This window comes from Aplysia californica, unplaced genomic scaffold (assembly GCF_000002075.1).
Source record: "Aplysia californica isolate F4 #8 unplaced genomic scaffold, AplCal3.0 scaffold00371, whole genome shotgun sequence".
NCBI lineage: Eukaryota > Metazoa > Mollusca > Gastropoda > Aplysiida > Aplysiidae > Aplysia > Aplysia californica.
The window spans coordinates 753,407-773,263 of NW_004797641.1; the positions used below are offsets into that span (position 1 = coordinate 753,407).

Genomic DNA, 19,857 nt, shown 5'->3' on the forward strand with positions numbered 1-19,857 from the left:
CTCCCCCAAGTCTAGTAGATGGATGATGTGTATATTATTTCAGTGTTCTAGGCACTAGGCATGTCCAGCTCTGACCAGATAGCGAATGCCTTTGAGGGAGAAGTAGGTGGCTCCAGATTGATGTCTCAAATGACATTTTGCTATTCATTATTTCATTATCATGCATCTTGCTACTAGATGGTGAATATTTATATGTGTGTATTTTTGTTTTATGTACTTGTACATAATACTTATCCTAATTTATGTACATTTGTTTGTGCGTGCGTGCGTGCGTGCGTTCGTGTTTTTCAACCGTTTGCAACTTTGTGTCATGTTTATATTTGCACGTTTGAGAATGATGCATTAATTGTATGTGTGTGTGTGTGTGTGAATTGTGTGTGTGTGTGTGCGTGTGTTTTCCATTCTTCATTTCTGCATCCAGTAGTTGGTTTTATTGCTGGTTTTTTTCCCTTTGCTATTTTCGTCACAGTAAAATCATAGGTTGAAGCCGTGACCTCAAGGTAATATGACGCTACACTTTATTTCTCTGGTTCTTTTTTTGGTTCCTGGAGGCTTTGTGCGTTGTTTCATCATATATATACACACGCATATGTACTCGTTCTTACAGGCCCACTGTGCTTCCTTTCATTGATTTTCCATCACTTTCCATCATGTGTATACATTGTGATCTGTTGTCACATTTTGGCTCGTTGAAAAAAAATCAGATTCTTTTGCTGTTAAAAGTGTAAGATCTCAACTGCAACGCAGCACGTTTGGACCTTAATCAACATGCCAAAGGTTTGAGGTTCAAATCCTAAGTAGGGGACAGCTTCTCCTAATCTTGTCTGAAAAATTGATTAATTTGTTTTTCTTCTTAGAGTTAGGGCTGGGTGTTAAATTAACTTACTAATTACCTGTAGTACGTTTTAGTATTATGACATAAACAAAGAAAAGTTAATAGAAATGTTTTGACTAAAAAAGGAAAGTGTTGGGATTTCAGTGTTTTCTTTTGAGCATTATAACCGCCTCTTTCTTTCTTTGTTTCATGCTTAACTGTCATTACTGGTACAAATAGGGGATATAAATGACGAGCAGAGTAAGTAGAAGGGGACCCAGTCAAATATTTGAGGATAAAATCTTGGGAGAGATTTGAGATTCAAAATAAAACTATGCGTCAGAATATTGGAGTTTGCTTGTGACTAAGACAGAACGATACAGTTTGAAACTTAAGTTGGTCATCAGCTGTTTGTGTGCTTATGGTTTGTTGTTGTGGGTTGGACAAATTTCTGAAGGGAGGGAGGAAAAACTCAACGTGGTTTTGTTTTGTAAAAGTCATGAAATGGATACATAATACATGGAAGCTTTTTGTCTGAGTGGGGGGGAGGGGGGGCGGGAAATCCGCGCACGTCTTTGTGTATGTGTGTATAGGAACGATACGGGTCTTTGAAGGCTAATAAAAAAAAGGTTAATAATTTCATCTTAGGTTTTTCGCTCCTTCATAACCATGTTTTCAGAGGAGGGATGGTAGTTTGTTTACTTAGATTGTGGTTTTTGAAATGGTTTTGGGGGATTTTTGAAGATTCTTTTCAGCTGTAACCCCTTTGGGCTTTCTTTATAATATATGTATCCACCACACATATTTGTGTGGTTCTGGCTGCAGCTTATAACATTTCTTAAGATTTTGCTTTGATTTTAGTTTGATTTCAGTTTTGTCACAATCATTCCAAATAGCACTGAATGTGGTTCTCATAACTGAATGTTTTGTGTTGTCTCTGTCTACATCACACATTTATTTTACTGCTTAGGATATCGGCTGCCCAGTGTAAGACTCTTTTATACTTCACTTTTCAACTCAGCATATGGCAGAGTGTTACACTAAGCAATTGATACGCACATTGTATGTCGGTTGTAGGACCATGTCACGTATTTGTTTTACGTTACGAGATCCACATGTTACACATCCTGTCTTTGATGCTATATTAGAACATGTTTTTTTCATCTGTTTCCTAAGGGGGGGGATATGATGGGAGGAGAGGAGGGGGGGGGATATGATAGGAGGAGAGGGGGGGTCTTTTATGTCCTCCAGGGGATAGCATTTCAGTACGTATGTAAAAGAATAAGACATTCCTTGAATCTGAGGTGAAGCGTAACTTTGTTTGTGCAGCCACAAAAAAAATTGAAAGGGTTTCTGTAGCCTTCCAGTGTATAGCGTAGAGACAGTTCCTCCGTATTTTGTTTCATAAGATTTTTTTAAACTGTTGAGATTAGGTTGAAATTATTTACTGTGATGTGAGCATAAGAAAATGAAGAGTAGTCTCACTCACCACCTAGGTACTGGTTTATTTCCCAGGGAGGGTGATGGTGGAATGACAGTATGCTCAGCTTACCACATAAGTGTGGAAGTCTGGGGTTGTAGACTTGCTGCATTCTGAGTTTGTCCTTTTGTTCATCATGAAAGTTGGACTGTTGAATTGAACATTATCAAATTAATTTTATTTCACGTTTTGAAGTGGGGTTAGGGAAGCAGAATAAGCATATTGAACGAGGTATCATATCTGTTCACTGTGAATTTACTATTCCTTTCCATCCATTTGTTTTATTTTTCTCTTAATTCAGATTTCGGTAGATGAGAGAATGATAGGATAGTTGGGGGGTTGATGATGTAGAACTTTTCTTTCCTACCTATACGTGTCACTTTCTCTGTGCAGTTTCACCCACGTATCCTTCATCATTTATCCCCCCCCCCCCACGTGAACTCTTTTCCTTCATTCATTGTTTACATTCATTTTGTTTTGTATCCGTTCTGTTCCGTTCCTTTGGAAACATTCATCTATTCACCTGAACTTTCTTAAAAGACAGTGGAGTCGACTTATATTGAACATGGTTAATCTGAAAACAGTGGTTAACAGAATGGAAGTAGAATCCAGAATTAATTACATTTTCTTTTGCTATTTAAGTAAACTCATCGAATCAGAAACTCAGGTAGAGTGAAGAAAATCCCCCCCCCCTCCTGATATTTGTATAAACAGACTCCACTGTGTATTGATTTACTTACACATGCACACACTGGTCACTTTCAGCTCGACATAACAGTCAGCAACCAGGCTGGTTTGGTTTGCATCTAATGTTAACACTGGCTTGATATAATAGCCTGATATCCCTCAGATCAGCACAGCATCACTTTTCAAAATACATCACTTTTCAAAATGCAACACTTTTCAAAATACATCACTTTTCAAAATACATCGCTTTTCAAAATACAACACTTTTCAAAATACATCACTTTTCAAAATACATCACTTTTCAAAATACAACACTTTTCATAATACATCACTTTTCAAAATACAACACTTTTCAAAATACATCACTTTTCAAAATACATCACTTTTCAATAAATACATCACTTTTCAAAATGGCGTATGTTGGAGTCTTCTTACACTAAACAGTCGAAATCCTTCACACTTCTGGCTTCCTTTACGATAATAAGTTCTAACTGAACTTTATATAGATTCAAGCTTGTGCATGACGCCTAGAATTCTCCTTTGACGATGTATCGGTTAATAAAGGACTTCAGCCTTCAATATAACGAACACTGGAACAGCTGTAGAGCTTCCCCTTGTATATCATGTAGCCCAACTGTCAGTGCATGTGACATGTGAACTCAGCCTGTCACATCCAGGCTGATGCCTTGTTCTGCATGCTCACCTCGCTGCACCTTGTGACTGCACCAAACACTGCATGGCATGGTGGTATATATATATACAGGCTCAGGGTATGTTCTGTGTAGTTTACACGTGAATACACACATACACATGTATTCACACATGTATTCACACGCACACACATACACATGTATTCACACATGTATTCACACGCACACACATACACATGTATTCACACATGTATTCACACGCATACACACACACACATGTATTCACACGTTCACACACACACATGTATTCACACGCACACACATACACGTGTATTCACAAGCACACACATACACGTGTATTCACACGCTCACACATACACATGTATTCACACGCTCACACATACACATGTATTCACACGCTCACACATACACGTGTATTCACACGCTCACACATACACATGTATTCACAGGCACACACATTCACATGATATGCTTGCAAAAAAGAAAATCAGACTGGCATATACAACATACACAAACACACATACACAAAACATCTGACCCGCGCACACACAAACATATAATAATATGCATACACACACACACATACACGCATGCGCACATACATACACACACACATACGTATACATACACACACACACACACATATATATATGTATACATACATACACACACACACACATTGTCACACATGTGGGTGTGTGTGTGCGTTAATGGGTGTACAAATTTTTGTTTTGTTTTTTGTGTTAGATTTCCTTTCTTTTTTTGGCAAAAGTAAGGACTAACCTTCTGGCCTACTGCTCCTTAACTAACGTTCTGTACCCATTTCTGGTATAGACTTAAGGATAGGGATGAGCAGGCACATACCTGTATACCAGAGGATGTGTGGGGGGACATAAGGACCAGTTTTTTTCTTTTGCCTACTTGAATCTACTGTCTTATTGTCTAACGCTGTTGTGTAGTTTTTCTTTTCTTTTTCTATACACTTTCTCGGGTAGTGAAACAAAGACTTATTTTAGCTTTGAACGGACTAAAAAAGTATTCGAGCTAACTTTACAATTTGTATTTTATTTTAAAGTACAGTGTATTTTCAAGATCATATATACTTTGAATGCAGTGTTCTCTAGCTGTTAGCTTATAATTTTGTCAAGCATAGATGACAAAAGTATGCTGTAAGACATTTAGAAATTCTTAATCTCTTTCAGATAAGGATGAAATGAGTAAATGGTACAATTTAATATTTTCCTAAAGAATTCTCTCAAGCCATTTTGAATTCAGAGGCTTAACTTTGAAGTGACTCTGGTGGCGTAGTTGCCTGGTACTGTTAGGTAGGCTAAGTATTGGTGCACACAGATAACATTAGTTCGAACCAGGAAATGTCCGGTGCATGGATGTTTACTTTAGTTAAGGAGCAAACGTTGAAACATGTATTTTGTTGCCCCCTGCAAGTGGAAACTGTTTTTGTAATTTTGTAAGCCTAGATCTAGTTCTTTTTTTTTTGTGTTATACATTCCAGCTACTTTTTAAGTATTAGTTTGAAAGATAAATAATATATACAGAATTTCTTATGTATTCTGTTTATTTTGTTTGATAATGAAAGAGGAGCCTTAAGAGATACATATAACAAGGTGCTTGTAATCAATAAGTAATGTATTGTCCTGGGAGTTTGCGAAAGTGTATCCTTTTCAACCTAAGTTATGCTGTATGCGTGTCTGATGTAGAGCTGAGGTATCTAAAGAAAATTTGGCCATACTAAGAGAAAGTATCTCTGTACGTACTAATCCACTCATCAATTTCCCACCCCTGGTGTGAAGTACTCTCTGTCCACAATAACATCATGTGTGCTGTGTGACTCAATGACTCCGTGTCTTTCAAGACACAAACCAACATTGTTTGACTCTGACCCTCTCAACACAAAAAGTTTCTGCATCTTTGGTTTTTGCAGCTTTTGCTTTGTTTTTACTACATCTGGTGGGTCTCCCCCCCCCCCCCCCCTTCTGTCCCCCTGGTTTTATGCACCCTGCATAATTTAGCAAAATTTGATCATTTTCTGCATAATTTCTCATTATTTTCCTTTATCATTCTTTGTTAAAATTAACAGAATCTCATAATTTCACATTTTTGGGCTCAGTTTGCATAATTTCAGAATTTTTGTTGCATAAAACAACTGGGACAGCTCTTTCTGATCCATTGCAATTGTCTCCCCCCTTCCCACCAGACTTTTTGCCGCCTCCAGGTGCATTAAGCCCCTGCCTCTCTCTATCTCCTCTCTTTCTCATGTGTGATGTGTGAACAGGTTCATTTTGAATTGCTTGCTCTCTGTCACAAATACACCCCCACCCCCTCTCACCCTCACCAGCTTCTGTCACTACTTCCTTTCTACATTGCTGGTCTGTGGTCAGCAGCATCAAGAAATAAAACGTTCCCCCCCCCCCCCCCTCTCCTCCTCCCCTCACCCGTCCCTCGTCTGTGTAGCTGTGTCACGCCAATGTGCTATTACTGTGCTATCGGGTCTCTTATATTCTGTGATTTTTGTCATTATTTTCAGATTATCCTGGGTTCTTTTGAGAGAGCAATCGTCAACAGCTTTCACATCATCAACAGCTGTCTCATGAAAGATGCTTAAAAAACAAATGACAACTGAATTGGAAATAGTACTATTCGGAAAGACGTACAAGAACCATATAAAACTTAAGAAGAAAAAAACCCTAAAAAGTCCATTGATTAAAACCCAAGATTTTTGTTTGAAACCACTTGTTCCCTTGTATGAAGACAATCTTGTGTACTCTCTGATCTGCACTGAAGATCTGCTCGTTTCGTTCCCTGGTGGATGCTACCTCCTTCCTTAGCCCATGTTCTGCCCTGTGTATCTTCAAATCGCCGCTGCAGTTCTCTGCCGCTGCCACTGCCACTGCCGCCGCTGCTGCTGCTGCCAGTGCCGCTGCCACTACCGCCATAGCTGCTGCTGCTGCCGCCGCTGCCACTACCGCCATAGCTGCTGCCGCTGCCACTACCGCCAAAGCTGCTACTGTCACTCCTGCCAGTCTGCCGGCTGCGACGGTAGCGCACCATGCGTCATGCTCTCCTGCCTGGTCGGGTCTGGCTGCGATAACGGCCCCAATGAGCCCCCTGGTTGCTGTTGCACGGTGGTCGGAGTGGACGATAGGCCCTCCCCACTCAGCAGGCGTTTAATTAATATTAAAATTTATGCAAATTTCAGATGTCCCCGGCGCCGTATGGCTGCTTGATTTGTCATGATGTGAAAAAAGTTTTTTTTTATTCTCGTACCCTGTGAACGATAAGCTAAGAGAATGGTTGAAAGATCCACACCATATGCGGAACTTTCCAAACCAATAGGTTTTTACTGTCACAAAGTTTCCATCAAATCGTCTGACTCCTAACAATTTAAATGGTGTTTGAAAGAACTAATGTTTTCGGTTGCATTCAGTGCACAGACTTGGTATTATAACAGAGCAGCAAATATCCTTGTTTTTGCAACAACTTTTTTTCTTTTCGGATTATCAGGGGAATTTAAGAACTCATTTTTTTTTTGCAACAGCCAAAACATGGGAGCTGTGCAAGCATGTAAAACTCTGTGGTTGAAGAACTGTACTAAAACTTGTGCCAATAAGGAATTTGGATAAGAGAATTGCAGCGCGTAGTCTAGGCTAGCATGCATTTGCTCTAGCATTACTGATGGGCTGATTCGTTTGTTTGTCTGTTTGTTTTCCAAGCGTGTTGTCTGTGGGCAATTGTTTCTGGTTTGTTTCTAGTGAGCTGGACTTTTTCCGTGTAGTCGTGTGGCCCTCCCCCTCTCCCAGTCCTTGTGAGAGTGTGGTGGGGTCAGACCGCCTTGTCTGTAACCATGTCTGAGGTGTGAGAGCACTTTTCCTTCCCTGCTGTGATGTTTCTTCCCCTGGTGGGAATCCATGGTTGGAGGTTTTCCCAAGCCTGTTCTAAGAGCTTTGTGCAGCAAAACCTGATTTCTGACCTGTGGAATGTCTATCTATGAAAGTGAAAGATTTTTTATTTAGTGACTGCACTCAACTGTAGGACTAAAAGAAAAGCAGATGGAAATTATAATAAGATTATTTACTCCAGAAAGAATGAATGTGTTAATTTCTTTTTGCAAGATTTTATTCTTTTGATATTTTAACTTCTGAAAGGAATGTGAAATTTTTTTCTGTGATGAGTGAAAATTAAGTTGCAATGCTATTTTAATGTGGATCCCTTCCTTGAAATTTACTGCAACGCATATTTGAAAAAAGGAGTTGTTTTCTCCTCTATAGCTTCAGTTACAGAGTTGTAAAACAATTTGTTTGAATGATTGCTATTAGCTTTTACTATTTGTGTGTTTTTCTCCACTTATTTCCTACCAGCGGAGACCGTGGAGACCATCAGGAGATGGTAGACCCCAGAGCTAGCCCCCCAGGCTCTCCTCCTAGTTAGGCGCCTCGTTAGTCTCTCGGGAGTCCAGCCCCCTCCCCCTCAGAATGTGGAAGAAGTTCGTTGTGCCCTCCCGTCGTTTACCCTTGTTTCCATGTTGTGGACTTTTTATGTGTGTCGTTTCCGGAACACCAGAACACGTCAGTGGCTTGCTCTGGCTGTGGTTGATGTTTTGAGAAAATATTATTAATTATTATCTAAAAACCTGCATTTCAAAATAGAGTGTTCTCTGGTGGAAATCAAAAACCCAAATTCTTGAAGAAAGAAAACATATTGAACAGTGGAAGAAAATACACTTCTATGCTTGCACAATGTTCTTTTCAGTAATTGTGATCAAAGACGACGACAGCAACACTATAGAACGTGACAAAAAAGACTCGAATGTTGTTCATCGCACTGAGGTTTATTTTATCAAAGCTGTTGGTTATTCGAACCCATAAGTAAGGGAGGGAGCAGTGGAAAAAACAGGAAGAGTCGTGGAAAGAATGAAAACGACTTAATAAATCACAGCCATTAACAAGAGCAGACAGAGCAAGTCGTAACTGTGCATCTGGCCGTGGAGTGATTGAACCTACACTCCTACGTGCAGTGTGCTCCCTACATGATAATGTGATGACGTGATGAACACTCTGTTGATATTCTCCTTGTTGAAGAATGCAGGTCTTGAAGTATGCAGAAATCAGAAATTTTACAGTATACCTGTAGTATTTTGTTGTTTTAGAGGTTTTTTCCTACCTGCAATGGATTGGTGTTGTTAGTAGATAATTTTTTTGAATTACAATTTTTTCAAATATTTTTTTGTGAAACCTTGAAAGTTTCCTATGGTTACTTTTTTCTCATGTTCTGATCCATTTCCCCTACCCCCTCCCTTGTTTCCCATTCCCAGTCCTGTCTCCCCACCACCCCCAACCCCCTCTCCCCCTCGGAGTAGGACTAGATGTAGCAAAGAGCTGGGTTTGTCCCAGTTTTGTATGTCTCTCCCATATAAACTCCCTTAGGCAGCATTGACTGGGATGCTGGAAGAGTGATACGGCCCTGCTTAGTTGTCACATTTCTTCTGGGTTTGGATTCTTTCGTTTTTGTAATTATATAATAAGGCAAAGCCATGATTTGATCGTTAATTTTCTTTTTTTCAAATAGAGTGTAGACAGCTTTCAAGTGTTTACTTCTTTTTTTTTAGTGTTGTTTTTTTGTTGTTGTGTTGTTTAGCCAGTTTGATGAAGAATTCTGAGAAAGAGAAGAAGAGAAGCCGTGCTGGCCAGCCGCGGAGGTTCTGTTGATTGATGTGGCTGTGTCGTGGTCCCTCTTAGTTCCAGTGTACGGTCATAGATCTAGCTGTTTTTATATCCTCGCTGAAGTTGAGAGAAGTTTTAGTGTAGTGATATATTACTATTGTTTGGATTCGCTCATGCCAGCCTCTGCACCAGTTGTTGGCGAGTGGGTAGATTAGAGATTTGTAACAGGCTTTTTAAATTTAAATTTTATTTTTTTTAAATATAAGCTATTTTGGGTTTGGTAGTCAAGAATGGGGGAGAAAAGATGCATTACAAAGACTTACGGACAAAGGTTGCCATAATGGTGAAATAGTAAATTTGTTAGTTGTGGAAGCATCAAGTGGATAGTGGGGGGGATCTGTGGGAACTTGTGGAGAGAGAGAGAGAGAGAGAGACAGACAGACAGATGATCTTTCCTACTTTGGCTCTGGTCATCTCTGCTGCAGTCCCCCCTGATGACCGCCTCCTCTCCTCCCCCCCGGGGCCTTTGTGCCATGTGGGCGGTGGGTTCATCACATGACCTCAGGAATGCTGATTAAACCAACATCTGCAATATCTGAGAGGGCAAAAACACACCAAATTATGATATTGAAGAAAACTGCCTTGAAAAAAGTTTGTTAACATGATTCTATATTTTACACATTTTTTTTCTAAGTATTCAGATGTTGTTGGGTTTTTTAATTAAAAATTTTTTTCTCCATGTCAACACCATGTAATATTGCATTTTTTTTATCATTGAAGATGATACAGGTCAGACTTGTACATAGAATAATATGTGAAGTATTTTTCCCCTGGAAACATTTTTTTTCTCTTACTTTTCTTTGAAAGTCATCCATGTTATTTATTAAAACCGATGTGCAAAGCTCATCCCGTTCATTGTCCTGTTTCTCATGGGAAAAGTGAAGAGACGTTGTGCTGACGAGCCAGTGAAAGTGAGACGCTGTATTTTGTTAGGGCAAGAATGACTCTGGAATATCTGCGCTTCGAAATGCTGAGTGCTTCGCAGATTTTGGAAAAAGCTATTGTTGACACCAAGACACAAAGAGGTTTTCGAGGATATACATGCTCTCCAAAAGTCAATAAAAAGTTTGAAGATTGATTTTATTATGGGTCCTCAATTGGAGAATCAATGCTGTCTGATAACAACTTTTTTTTTCATGAAGCGAAACAGTCAGTGGTAATCTGTGATTTGGATGAAAGGGAAAGCCAAAACACGACTTCTACTTCTAGCGCTCTTTGCAAGTTCCGGCAGAGATGAGTAGCAACAAAAGCACAAACGATAAAAGACTTCCCTAGAGGGGAAAAGAGGAAAGTTTGATGTGCTTGTGTCTGTGGTAGTAAGTGCTGGGTACAACTGAGTCGAAGCGACGTGATGTGAGCGTGTGCATATCTGCGTAGTAGCAAATTAGTCTGGCGTGTTTGGGCATCTGTGTATTGGCGTATATATTCATCTGTACTTTTTTTTTTGGTTTTTTTTTTAAGGAAGAAAATTTGCAAAGTCTACCCTTGTTACCTTTCTGATTATATTCTCTTACCACGTACACCATCAATGTATTGTTTTCTCCGTTCCATCCTAAATCTATTAAATCAATCTATTTTTTCCCTGGGTGTGTTTGTCCTCAACTTAAAATCCAAAACCTATCTGCAGGTTGATTTGTGTGATTACTTTTTTTTTTCAATGTACAGTCTTAAAATTAGAGATGTGTTTATACTAGTGATTTTAACATGTTGTTTCAAAATTAAATCTAGTACAGTTCACCTGTTGTTGCGTTGATTTTTGAATGGGCGTAAATTTTTTCAATTATTTATTAAAGGTTTAGAGAGGAGTAGGGGAAGCTAAAATTGAATGAAGTAGATTATGTAGTCAGAGGAAGGGTTTTGAAGCTCTTTGGGCCTACGTGTGAGGGGATGTTGTTATCGATCCAGACATGTGAGGGGATACTCGAGTTTGAAATGTACAATTTGAGCTTAATGATATACTGGCTTATTGATAAAAATACTGGCTTGATGTAGTTTTACTGCATTGCAAGGTTTGCTCTACTTGATTTGGTTATGTTTTTTAGTTTAAGCAAGAGTTCTACTGCATTTGCAACTCAAATGGGTCATCATGCATTATAACCTGTAAGTGTTGAAGACTAGAGGTGTTTTTAGAGAGTAACACAGTAACAAATACAAAAAGGGAGGAGAGATGAGGACGATAGATTTTTTAAACTGTAATTTTAGGAAAATCAGAATAATTCACACCCAACACACTCCCCCCCTCCCTCCCCCCTCTTTATTTTACTGTTTGACTGGGAGCAAGGGTAGATAGTGCAGACAGCTATGATTAGAATAGAAAATTGCATGTTCCTTGTGACTCACTAAACCTGGTGAGTGGGTGGTTGGCGGGTGCTCTGGTGTGGTTTGCTCCTTCTTTCCCGCTACCAAAAATCTGTCTTCCTTTTAATCTGTCCGTTCTTTTTTTTGTGTTTGTTACTCTCTAATAACATCTCTCTAATCTTCGGCACCTCTATCACCTAATTGTGCTGCTGGTGCTGTAAAACTCTTATAATAATAAATAATAAATAGCATTTGTATAGCACATATCCCCGCTCAACAGCAGGCTCTATGCGCTTTACACTATATTATTACCACAGCAGACCATAGAACACTCCGAAACATTCTCAGCTTCCCGGGAAGCATACAGTGCAAGCAGCTGATTAAGCGCTCAAACACTAACAAACTGACAAGATCTTTCGCTGTCTATTATGAAGAAAGTATATTAAAAGATACTTCAACGTGAACTGGGGTCTGGGGGATCCCAGTTTAAATCCCATGCAGGGCTCTCTTGAGCTAGGAACTGAATGTGTGAAGAATGTGAAGACCAGTGTTTGTGGCGTAGCAAGTAGATGCATTACACGACATGTACTGCGGCATGCAGGAGACCTTGAGTTTGATTCCTGAGTTGGGAGATATTTTTACTGGGTATCTCGGGTCTTTCTGCTCGGATGTTATATCCCTTTCAGCCTGGGTTAGCCCTGACAGGGTTGGGAGCCTGCCTCCTAATTGATCTACATCAATAGTGACAAGAATGTGTGAAGATTGAGTGTTTTCATGAGTCACTGTCCACTCAGACACTCCTATAGGAGATGGGGATTATAAATCATTGGAGATCCCTCGGGGGTTTGCATGGTCTAGAGGTTAAAGTGTTCGCCTCTCATTCTAAGGTCCTGGGTTCGGATCCGGGTAGCGACAGAAAAATTTTCTTAAATTGTCTCCTTTCATTCACCTCCTTTCCTTCTCTCTAGCTATGGTCTGTCGTCTGCTTTCGTCTCCACTTTCTGCCCTCACCTCCTTTGCCCCCTCCTCTGGGCTCCTGACTTTTTCTGCAGCCTTTCTACTGCTTCTCCTCGGCTCCTTCTTACTGCTGTCTTTCAGTCACACCCCTGATTTTCTGGTAGGAAAGATCTACACCTAGCCTTATTGGACAAGGGCGAAAAATCTCGGAGGTCCCGTGAGCAAGTTGCACACCTTAAATATCCCTTGGTGGTCTAAAATGGATACAAGTAGGCTTCGGCCGCCACCCTGGCAAAATTTAAAATTTCCTACCAGCTGAAAATGTTTAATGTGTCCCGCACGCTCATATGATGAACTTATGCAGTTGAGAGCGCCGTAAAACACTTGCCCCCCCCCCAAAAAGGAGATCCCACCTTTCTGCTTGGAAAAAGGTGCTAAATTAACTTTAACTTTAAAAATCTGTACATGCCATCATCGACATCATACCGGGTACCTAATTGGTTCCTGGCGACATGTGGCCGTTATGCTGTGGACTGGTGGTGAACGTAACAACTTCCGTACATGTTTCTGTACTTGTCAGCTGAATCCAAGAATGTTATAATAGTATATATATATATATATATATATATATATATATATATATATATATATATATATATATATATATATATAACTATTATAACATTCTTGGATTCAGCTTTATAATATTATATTATAATAGTAGTTATAATAATAATAATAATAATAATAATAATAATAATAATCTTATTATATAGTGCACATCATGCTTTTTAGCATGCTCTATGTGCTTTGCAAATATTTTTACCCTTGCAGATACTAGAAACACTTTAGAACTAAGTCAACGTTTCATTTGTATGGGCACAATAAGTAACCAAATAAAAAAAAGAAAGATAAAGAAATTTAAGGAAATTACTTATATATTTAACTTATGCCAAAGGGTCATGTATCAGTACCACCTCTGTGGACATGCTTTAGTGACATCACTACCACTTGGTGACATCATGACTACTTGTTAGGCAGATCAGTTTTTAAACCAATCTTTTAAGCCACGAACCCAGTCCCATTTTTTGGCCCTTATCCGAGAAGGCTAGGTGTTTGACCTTACCTACCCTAAAATAAGGGGTGTGGCTGAAAGACTGCAGAAAGATTCAGGAGCCCAGAGGAGGGGGGGGGGGAGCGGGAAGGGGGAAGAAAGTGGGGACAAAAGCAGATGAAAAAAACGTGGTTAGAGAGCAGGAAAGGAGAAAATTTTAGAGAATATAATTTTCTTTTGACGGTCAGGTTCGAACCCGAGACCTATTTATTTAATGAGAAGCAAACAACGTAACCTGTAGACTACGAGATCCCCGGAATGTTCTTTTTCTTTTTTGAACCTGGGAGGAAATATATATATAATATACATATATCTCATAATAACAAAACGCGTGGGACATACTAAAATGTATTGTTTATTCATAGCAGAGAATCAATACAGTCTGTATACATTTGTTTGTCAGAATGAGAGAATGACACAGTGGAATGAGCGAGGATGTAATCGTATGGTCTGCTCTGTGAGAAGGACACATATCAAAAGAATGGCAGAAATGGAAGAAGGGTATGGGATAGAAAAATTTCATACTGGCATACAGTTCTCTGAGGTTTTCAGACGAAAGCGAGGAGAAGAAAGAACTGAAGAAAGTTACCCTTTCAACATAAAATTAATAAACAATGTCGTTCCCATGAAGATGAGATTCTAACTTTCCTTGGGTTTCCAGCAGATTTGCAGTTTTGTGAGTCCAGAACCTAGATGTAGTTATTGACTCTAAAAACTCTTCCACCCAACTTGTTAGTAATGTTAGACTTTCCTGTGGGAACTTTCATGAGATTCACATAGCTCTAATGATGGGGACCGAAAGATCTCCACTGTCACAGTAGGTGTGTGGGAGGAATGACATCACCAATGTTCTTCCTCTTTTATTTATTACTCTAACCTTTGACCTTGATGGAGATTTGACAAGACAGTTGTCCACTCTTCTGATTAATTTTGATCTTGATTTCTTCAGGGTGAAACATCCAGTGACTGTCAAGCGCTCTGGTGTGGTTTGCTTCTTTCCTATCAAATATCTATCATCATCTTTCTGTCTCCTCCTTCTTTTCTTTGTAAGTTACTGTCTCATAACTCCTCTAATCTTCAGCACTTGTAGTCATGTATGACCTAAACTTGAGTTGCAAGAGCTGTAAAACTCTTTACTAAAACGGAAAACAGAAACACACTGCCAGTGTGAGACTTCTGTCGCTCAATGTAATACGAAAAACGAGGAGGAAGGAGGAAGAAACTACAGCTAAACTACGAGAATACATTCTTCAGTTAGGAAAGACAGGGGAAGAAAAAGTATTGTTTTTACCTCAACATCATGGAGAGGAAATCAGTCAAGTTTCGAAAAGAGGAGAACGCAGTACCGTAATTAAAGTACCTATACAGGACAAAAGATGCAAAGAACATACAGAAACTTTGTACACTGTAAATAGGAGCAACTTGAGGGAATGTAAGGGAGTGTGTGTCTGCTGTGTTTGTATGTATGATGGCATCTGGGTTGGTGCTTATTTTTTCAGAATTAAATGAGGGAAAAGACAAGAGAGACTAGAGTACAGAGTGAGAAAAAAGAGGAGGAGATAAATAATAAGTTGAGAAAGGGGGGGGGGGAGGGGGGAGGGTAAAAGAAGTTAACAAAATAGAGACAGAAACCACAAGAAATAAATATTTGTCTATGAAACAAGCATCCACCAAATGAAATTGTGAACATTTATCAAATAAAACATTTGAAGAAGTGAGATTATAGACCACTGATAAGAATGACACAGATAGTTGGCGACAATGAAAGCTGAGGCTGCTTTGTGAAAGTTGGAAGCATCGTGGCGGGGAACAAGTATGTCACCTGCACATGAAAAGCTTGGTACGGTACGGCTACAAACACATCACCAACAAGGCAATTTTGGAAAAGATTTCATTCACAACGAAAATAGACTGCTCATGACTAATAAAACTTTTTACTTTTATCGAATTCGATAAGAGCAGAATAGTGGGACAACAGAGAGAAATTTTGATGCAAATATTCAATGAGAAAATTGAGTTATAATGAGTTTGGAATATAACCCTGATAGTTGTTTAAATAAACTTTTGTTCTCGTAGCCACATTTTGACCAAATAAAACAAAAGTAGAAAATGATGAACCCATACAAAGTTGGCCATTTTTTTATTCTCTAAAGTTCTTTGTACATGTCAGCTGTTACCGAGAAAGAGACACTGATCACCGTTCAAATTTATGTAAAAAGTTTACAAAGAAAGTGAGTAATATTGCAATGGAAAAAACGATAGCAGAACTCTCCACCGGTAAACATGCTGGAAGAAAAAAAAAGCTCTTTTAACAAAAACAGAAAACACTTTAATAGAGTTGAGAAAAAGATAAGCTAAAATTTTACGCCAAAAGAATAGAGATGGGAAATCACTCTTGGGCTAAAAATAAAATACAAAAAGTAGAATAAAGAATCTGACCAAAGAAATGAAAAAAAAAAAAATTCACTGACCAACTGTGCTCAAAATGCACATTCACAACCTGAAATGAGGCACGATGCATAGATACTTAGAGCATAGAAAGCACAACAGCCATCTTGCAGGAGCAACAAAATAAAGGATAAAAACACAATACATTATCAAAAAACACAAACTTGTCATCCAATAGACAAATACTCGCACAGCAATCTCATGCATCTCTCTCAGTCCGAGTTATTTAAAGCACGAGCGATAAGATAAAGGAGGCAAAAAATCATAAAATATATTCCTTTCTTTCAAAATAATCTCATTAACTTAATGCTTCCACAAGAAGCAAAAACAGATTTGAATTTTTTTCAATTCAAAAAAGGTTAACAAATAACAGCCAACAATCCTCACCCTCTTTAAAAGCCCAGGAAATGCACTATGGGAATGGTCAACAAAATGCTGCCAATTTTTCTACAACATAGTCTTGGCAGAAACTCCGCTCAACTGAAATGAATCTAGTAAGAAGAAGATATATCCTTCCTTCTTTAAAAAGACACAAGTTAAATCAGAGTCTAACACTTTGGATTCCTTATCTGGTAACAAAAACAAACAAGACTGCACATTTTCATGTGCCCAAAGCATGCAGTTGCAAGAATAAACACTGAAAATTTTCACCTAAGGAAATTCATAAAGAGTAGTTTGTCATTCTTTCTTCAGAACAGTTAAAAAATTAACATGAGAATATTCACCTTCCTGATAATAATAAAAAAGAGTTCTTTTTCTTTTATTTCAAGTGGAAAACTTTTATTAAGATTTACACAGGGGCACGTTTCGTTGTGAGCCGGCCTTTTCAATTCCTTCGTTCGATACGATTTGATCTTGCCCACCATATCATCATCTTTACATATTTCTTCAAAATAAAATAAAAAGCAAATCTGACCAAAATAGAGCTATTCAAAAGTTATAACAAAAAAGAGTACCGATAAGCTGTATAAAATATATTTTTCTGCGAATTCAGTGACTATATTCTTAGATTTATTGTTATTAAGTAATGCAGATAGTATATATACATGTTGCATATATTTTAGATGTGATAACAGTAAATGTACTAGTGGTTTACACTGAATTATATAAGACAGTTGCTTTGGCCCCCTTTAGAGAAACCACAAGGTCTCTCTGAACGCATGAACAGAACAAAGACTGAGGCTTGATGTAGTATGTCAAAACATGACAGATGTTATGAACTTTACATGTAGTATATGTATGATTCTGAACTGATGACTAAACCAACACCAAAATGGACCAATCAAGTGATTCATATCACATGTAGACTGCAATGACAGCCTAGACAAGGAAGAATTTGCAAACTTATCTATAACGACATATATGAAAAATGTTTTTTGGGTGAAGAAAATTTTGAGTTGCATATTTTTGCTTGTAGATGAGAAGATGATAAAAATATTTCACTGAATCACTGACTATAAGAACCTGGACAGCAACAACTCGTCTTTTCACTCTTTTCCAATTAACATTGTGACCACCATATTTATTTTTCTTCTGCACACAAGATTTACGGGAGCAGATTAAATCCAAGAATTCACGAGAGACAAATACACTGTTCCTTGAATTTTCTCTCTCACCTTTGGATTAAAAAGACTTAAATATACTTTGAGAAAAGACTTAAGTTTGTAAGGTACCATAGCTTTGATTTTTTACTGTTTTTTAACACCGTAAATAAACTGTACAGGAAACGTTAAGGATAAAGTATTAAATAAGGCTATATATACCTCTTATCCATCTTAGTAAGGAGGACTATTCCTTGTTGGTAAAAATAATGTAGGCTTAGGCTTAGACAAAGACGTCTTGACAGCAGAAAACTTCTTGCTCCTATACAAACAGGAAAGTACAACAATTCATGTCACTCATTTACCGTACTTCTTTTCATCTCATATGAACAATCCACATTCAGGAAAAAACCACAACAAGCCTTTTTCACAATGGCTGCATTTCCCAAGCCCTCTCCATCCTTCTCTACTACAGTACAGATTTCACACGGGCATTCTGGGTACGCACGTCACAAGGACACCATCTTAGAGCGACAGAAAGGAAGAAAAAAAAAATTCCAAACCTACACATGGAGACAGTTTACTTTGAGTTAAAGAAAAAGAGTCTAGAATGTTAATTGTTGTTTTTCTCTGCGGCTTTCTCTTCTTTCACGCTGTCGATTCCATTCTGGGTTATTCCTGCTGCTGCCAAATCTTCGGGAGATGCACCTTCCAAAACTTCTGTGTCCACAACTGTCGAAAAACAAACCATGATAAAAATATTGGTAAGGTTAGAAGAAATAATACACCCAATCGTCATCATCATTATCATCATCATCATCATCATCATTATCATCATCGTCATCACAACATGATTATAAATATAACAATACTAAATATAAGCAATATCATTGTCACTGCAATTTTGACTACTGTTACTATTACTACTGGTACTACTACTACTACAGTACTCTTACTACTGCAACTACTGCAATTACCACTATAATAAAAACAATAGTAACCTCCTTCTTTATGAGTCAAATCTGAAACAGGTACCGATAGCCTAATCATTAGTGGCTCTCAAAAAACCTATATTAATTATCATCCTGATCTTTTCCCATCCCAGGTCTGTTCATGTTCCTTGAGTAAATTAATCTTGATCTACAATCTATGTCTCAAGTCTTTCTATTTTTCCAGTGAGAACGAGCTACGCAAAACCTTTGTTGAGTTGATTCAAGTGTCCAAGGAACTGTGACGATCTCTTTCTAATTGTTATATTATCAGCGTCAGTAAAAGCAGGCTTTTTTCTAATAATAATACCTCATTTGATTTCTTATCATTCTTTGTCTCCTAAAAAGCAACATTTTGTTCACCTCTAATTTATATTCTCTTACTTTAGTAATTACTTGGCATTCCCAGCGGATAGAACGATTGACCACACAAAACCTTTTTAAAGTCTTATCTTCTTCGTCATTGAGATATTTCTATTTTTCAAGACTACACTCGTTTCATTGAAACTATCTTTAGCTTTTGCAATTCTTTATTTATTATTTCGTACCTGAGGTACTTTTGTTATCAGATGTAATAATAAATCTAATTGAACTTGATTAACCTTCTTAACTTTGCTAATGAGATTAGTAAAATCAACATTACTGCTTATTTTCTGGATGTGACCATCAAAATTTCAATAGAAAAAAGCATTCAAATCAATTAATTAAGAAGATAAATTCTTTTTTTCTTTAATCAAAACAAAAACAAACAAAAAATTTAAAGAAAGGAACAAAGCAAGATATCAAAAGAAATAAAAGATACTTGAAGAAAGGAAGAGCAATAAATATTGTGAGGCGGGCTGACAAAATGAGTTACTTCTCGCAGTCCACAAATGGAGATATTGACCAAAAATTGACACTATAGGGTCAAAATTGTAGATTTTCTATTGATGCCATATTCTTTAATAAGTATAACACTCCTTTTATTTCATACTTATAAACTGTAAAAACTTCACCTATAAGTGTGATGGATCTATTTCCTATAAATTGTAAAAACTTCACCTATAAGTGTGATGGATCTATTTCCTATAAATTGTAAAAACTTCACCTATAAGTGTGATGGATCTATTTCCTATAAATT

At 37.9% G+C, this 19,857-nt stretch overlaps 2 protein-coding genes across 2 annotated transcripts in view; one reads left to right on the forward strand and one right to left on the reverse strand.

The window, feature by feature from the left end:
- Positions 1 to 11,127, forward strand: part of LOC101846151 (calcium-transporting ATPase sarcoplasmic/endoplasmic reticulum type) — a gene marked incomplete in the record, with an annotated part of 106,523 nt that extends 95,396 nt beyond the window's left edge. The window contains 1 exon segment of the mRNA XM_035971079.1: positions 8,029 to 11,127. Coding sequence (XP_035826972.1) covers positions 8,029 to 8,060 — 32 coding nt within the window.
- Positions 11,128 to 14,096: 2,969 nt separating this feature from the next.
- The window catches only part of LOC106012430, a gene marked incomplete in the record, with an annotated part of 10,411 nt that continues 4,650 nt past the window's right edge, over positions 14,097 to 19,857 (reverse strand). Inside the window, 1 exon segment of the mRNA XM_013085402.2 lies at positions 14,097 to 18,483. Coding sequence (XP_012940856.1) covers positions 18,362 to 18,483 — 122 coding nt within the window.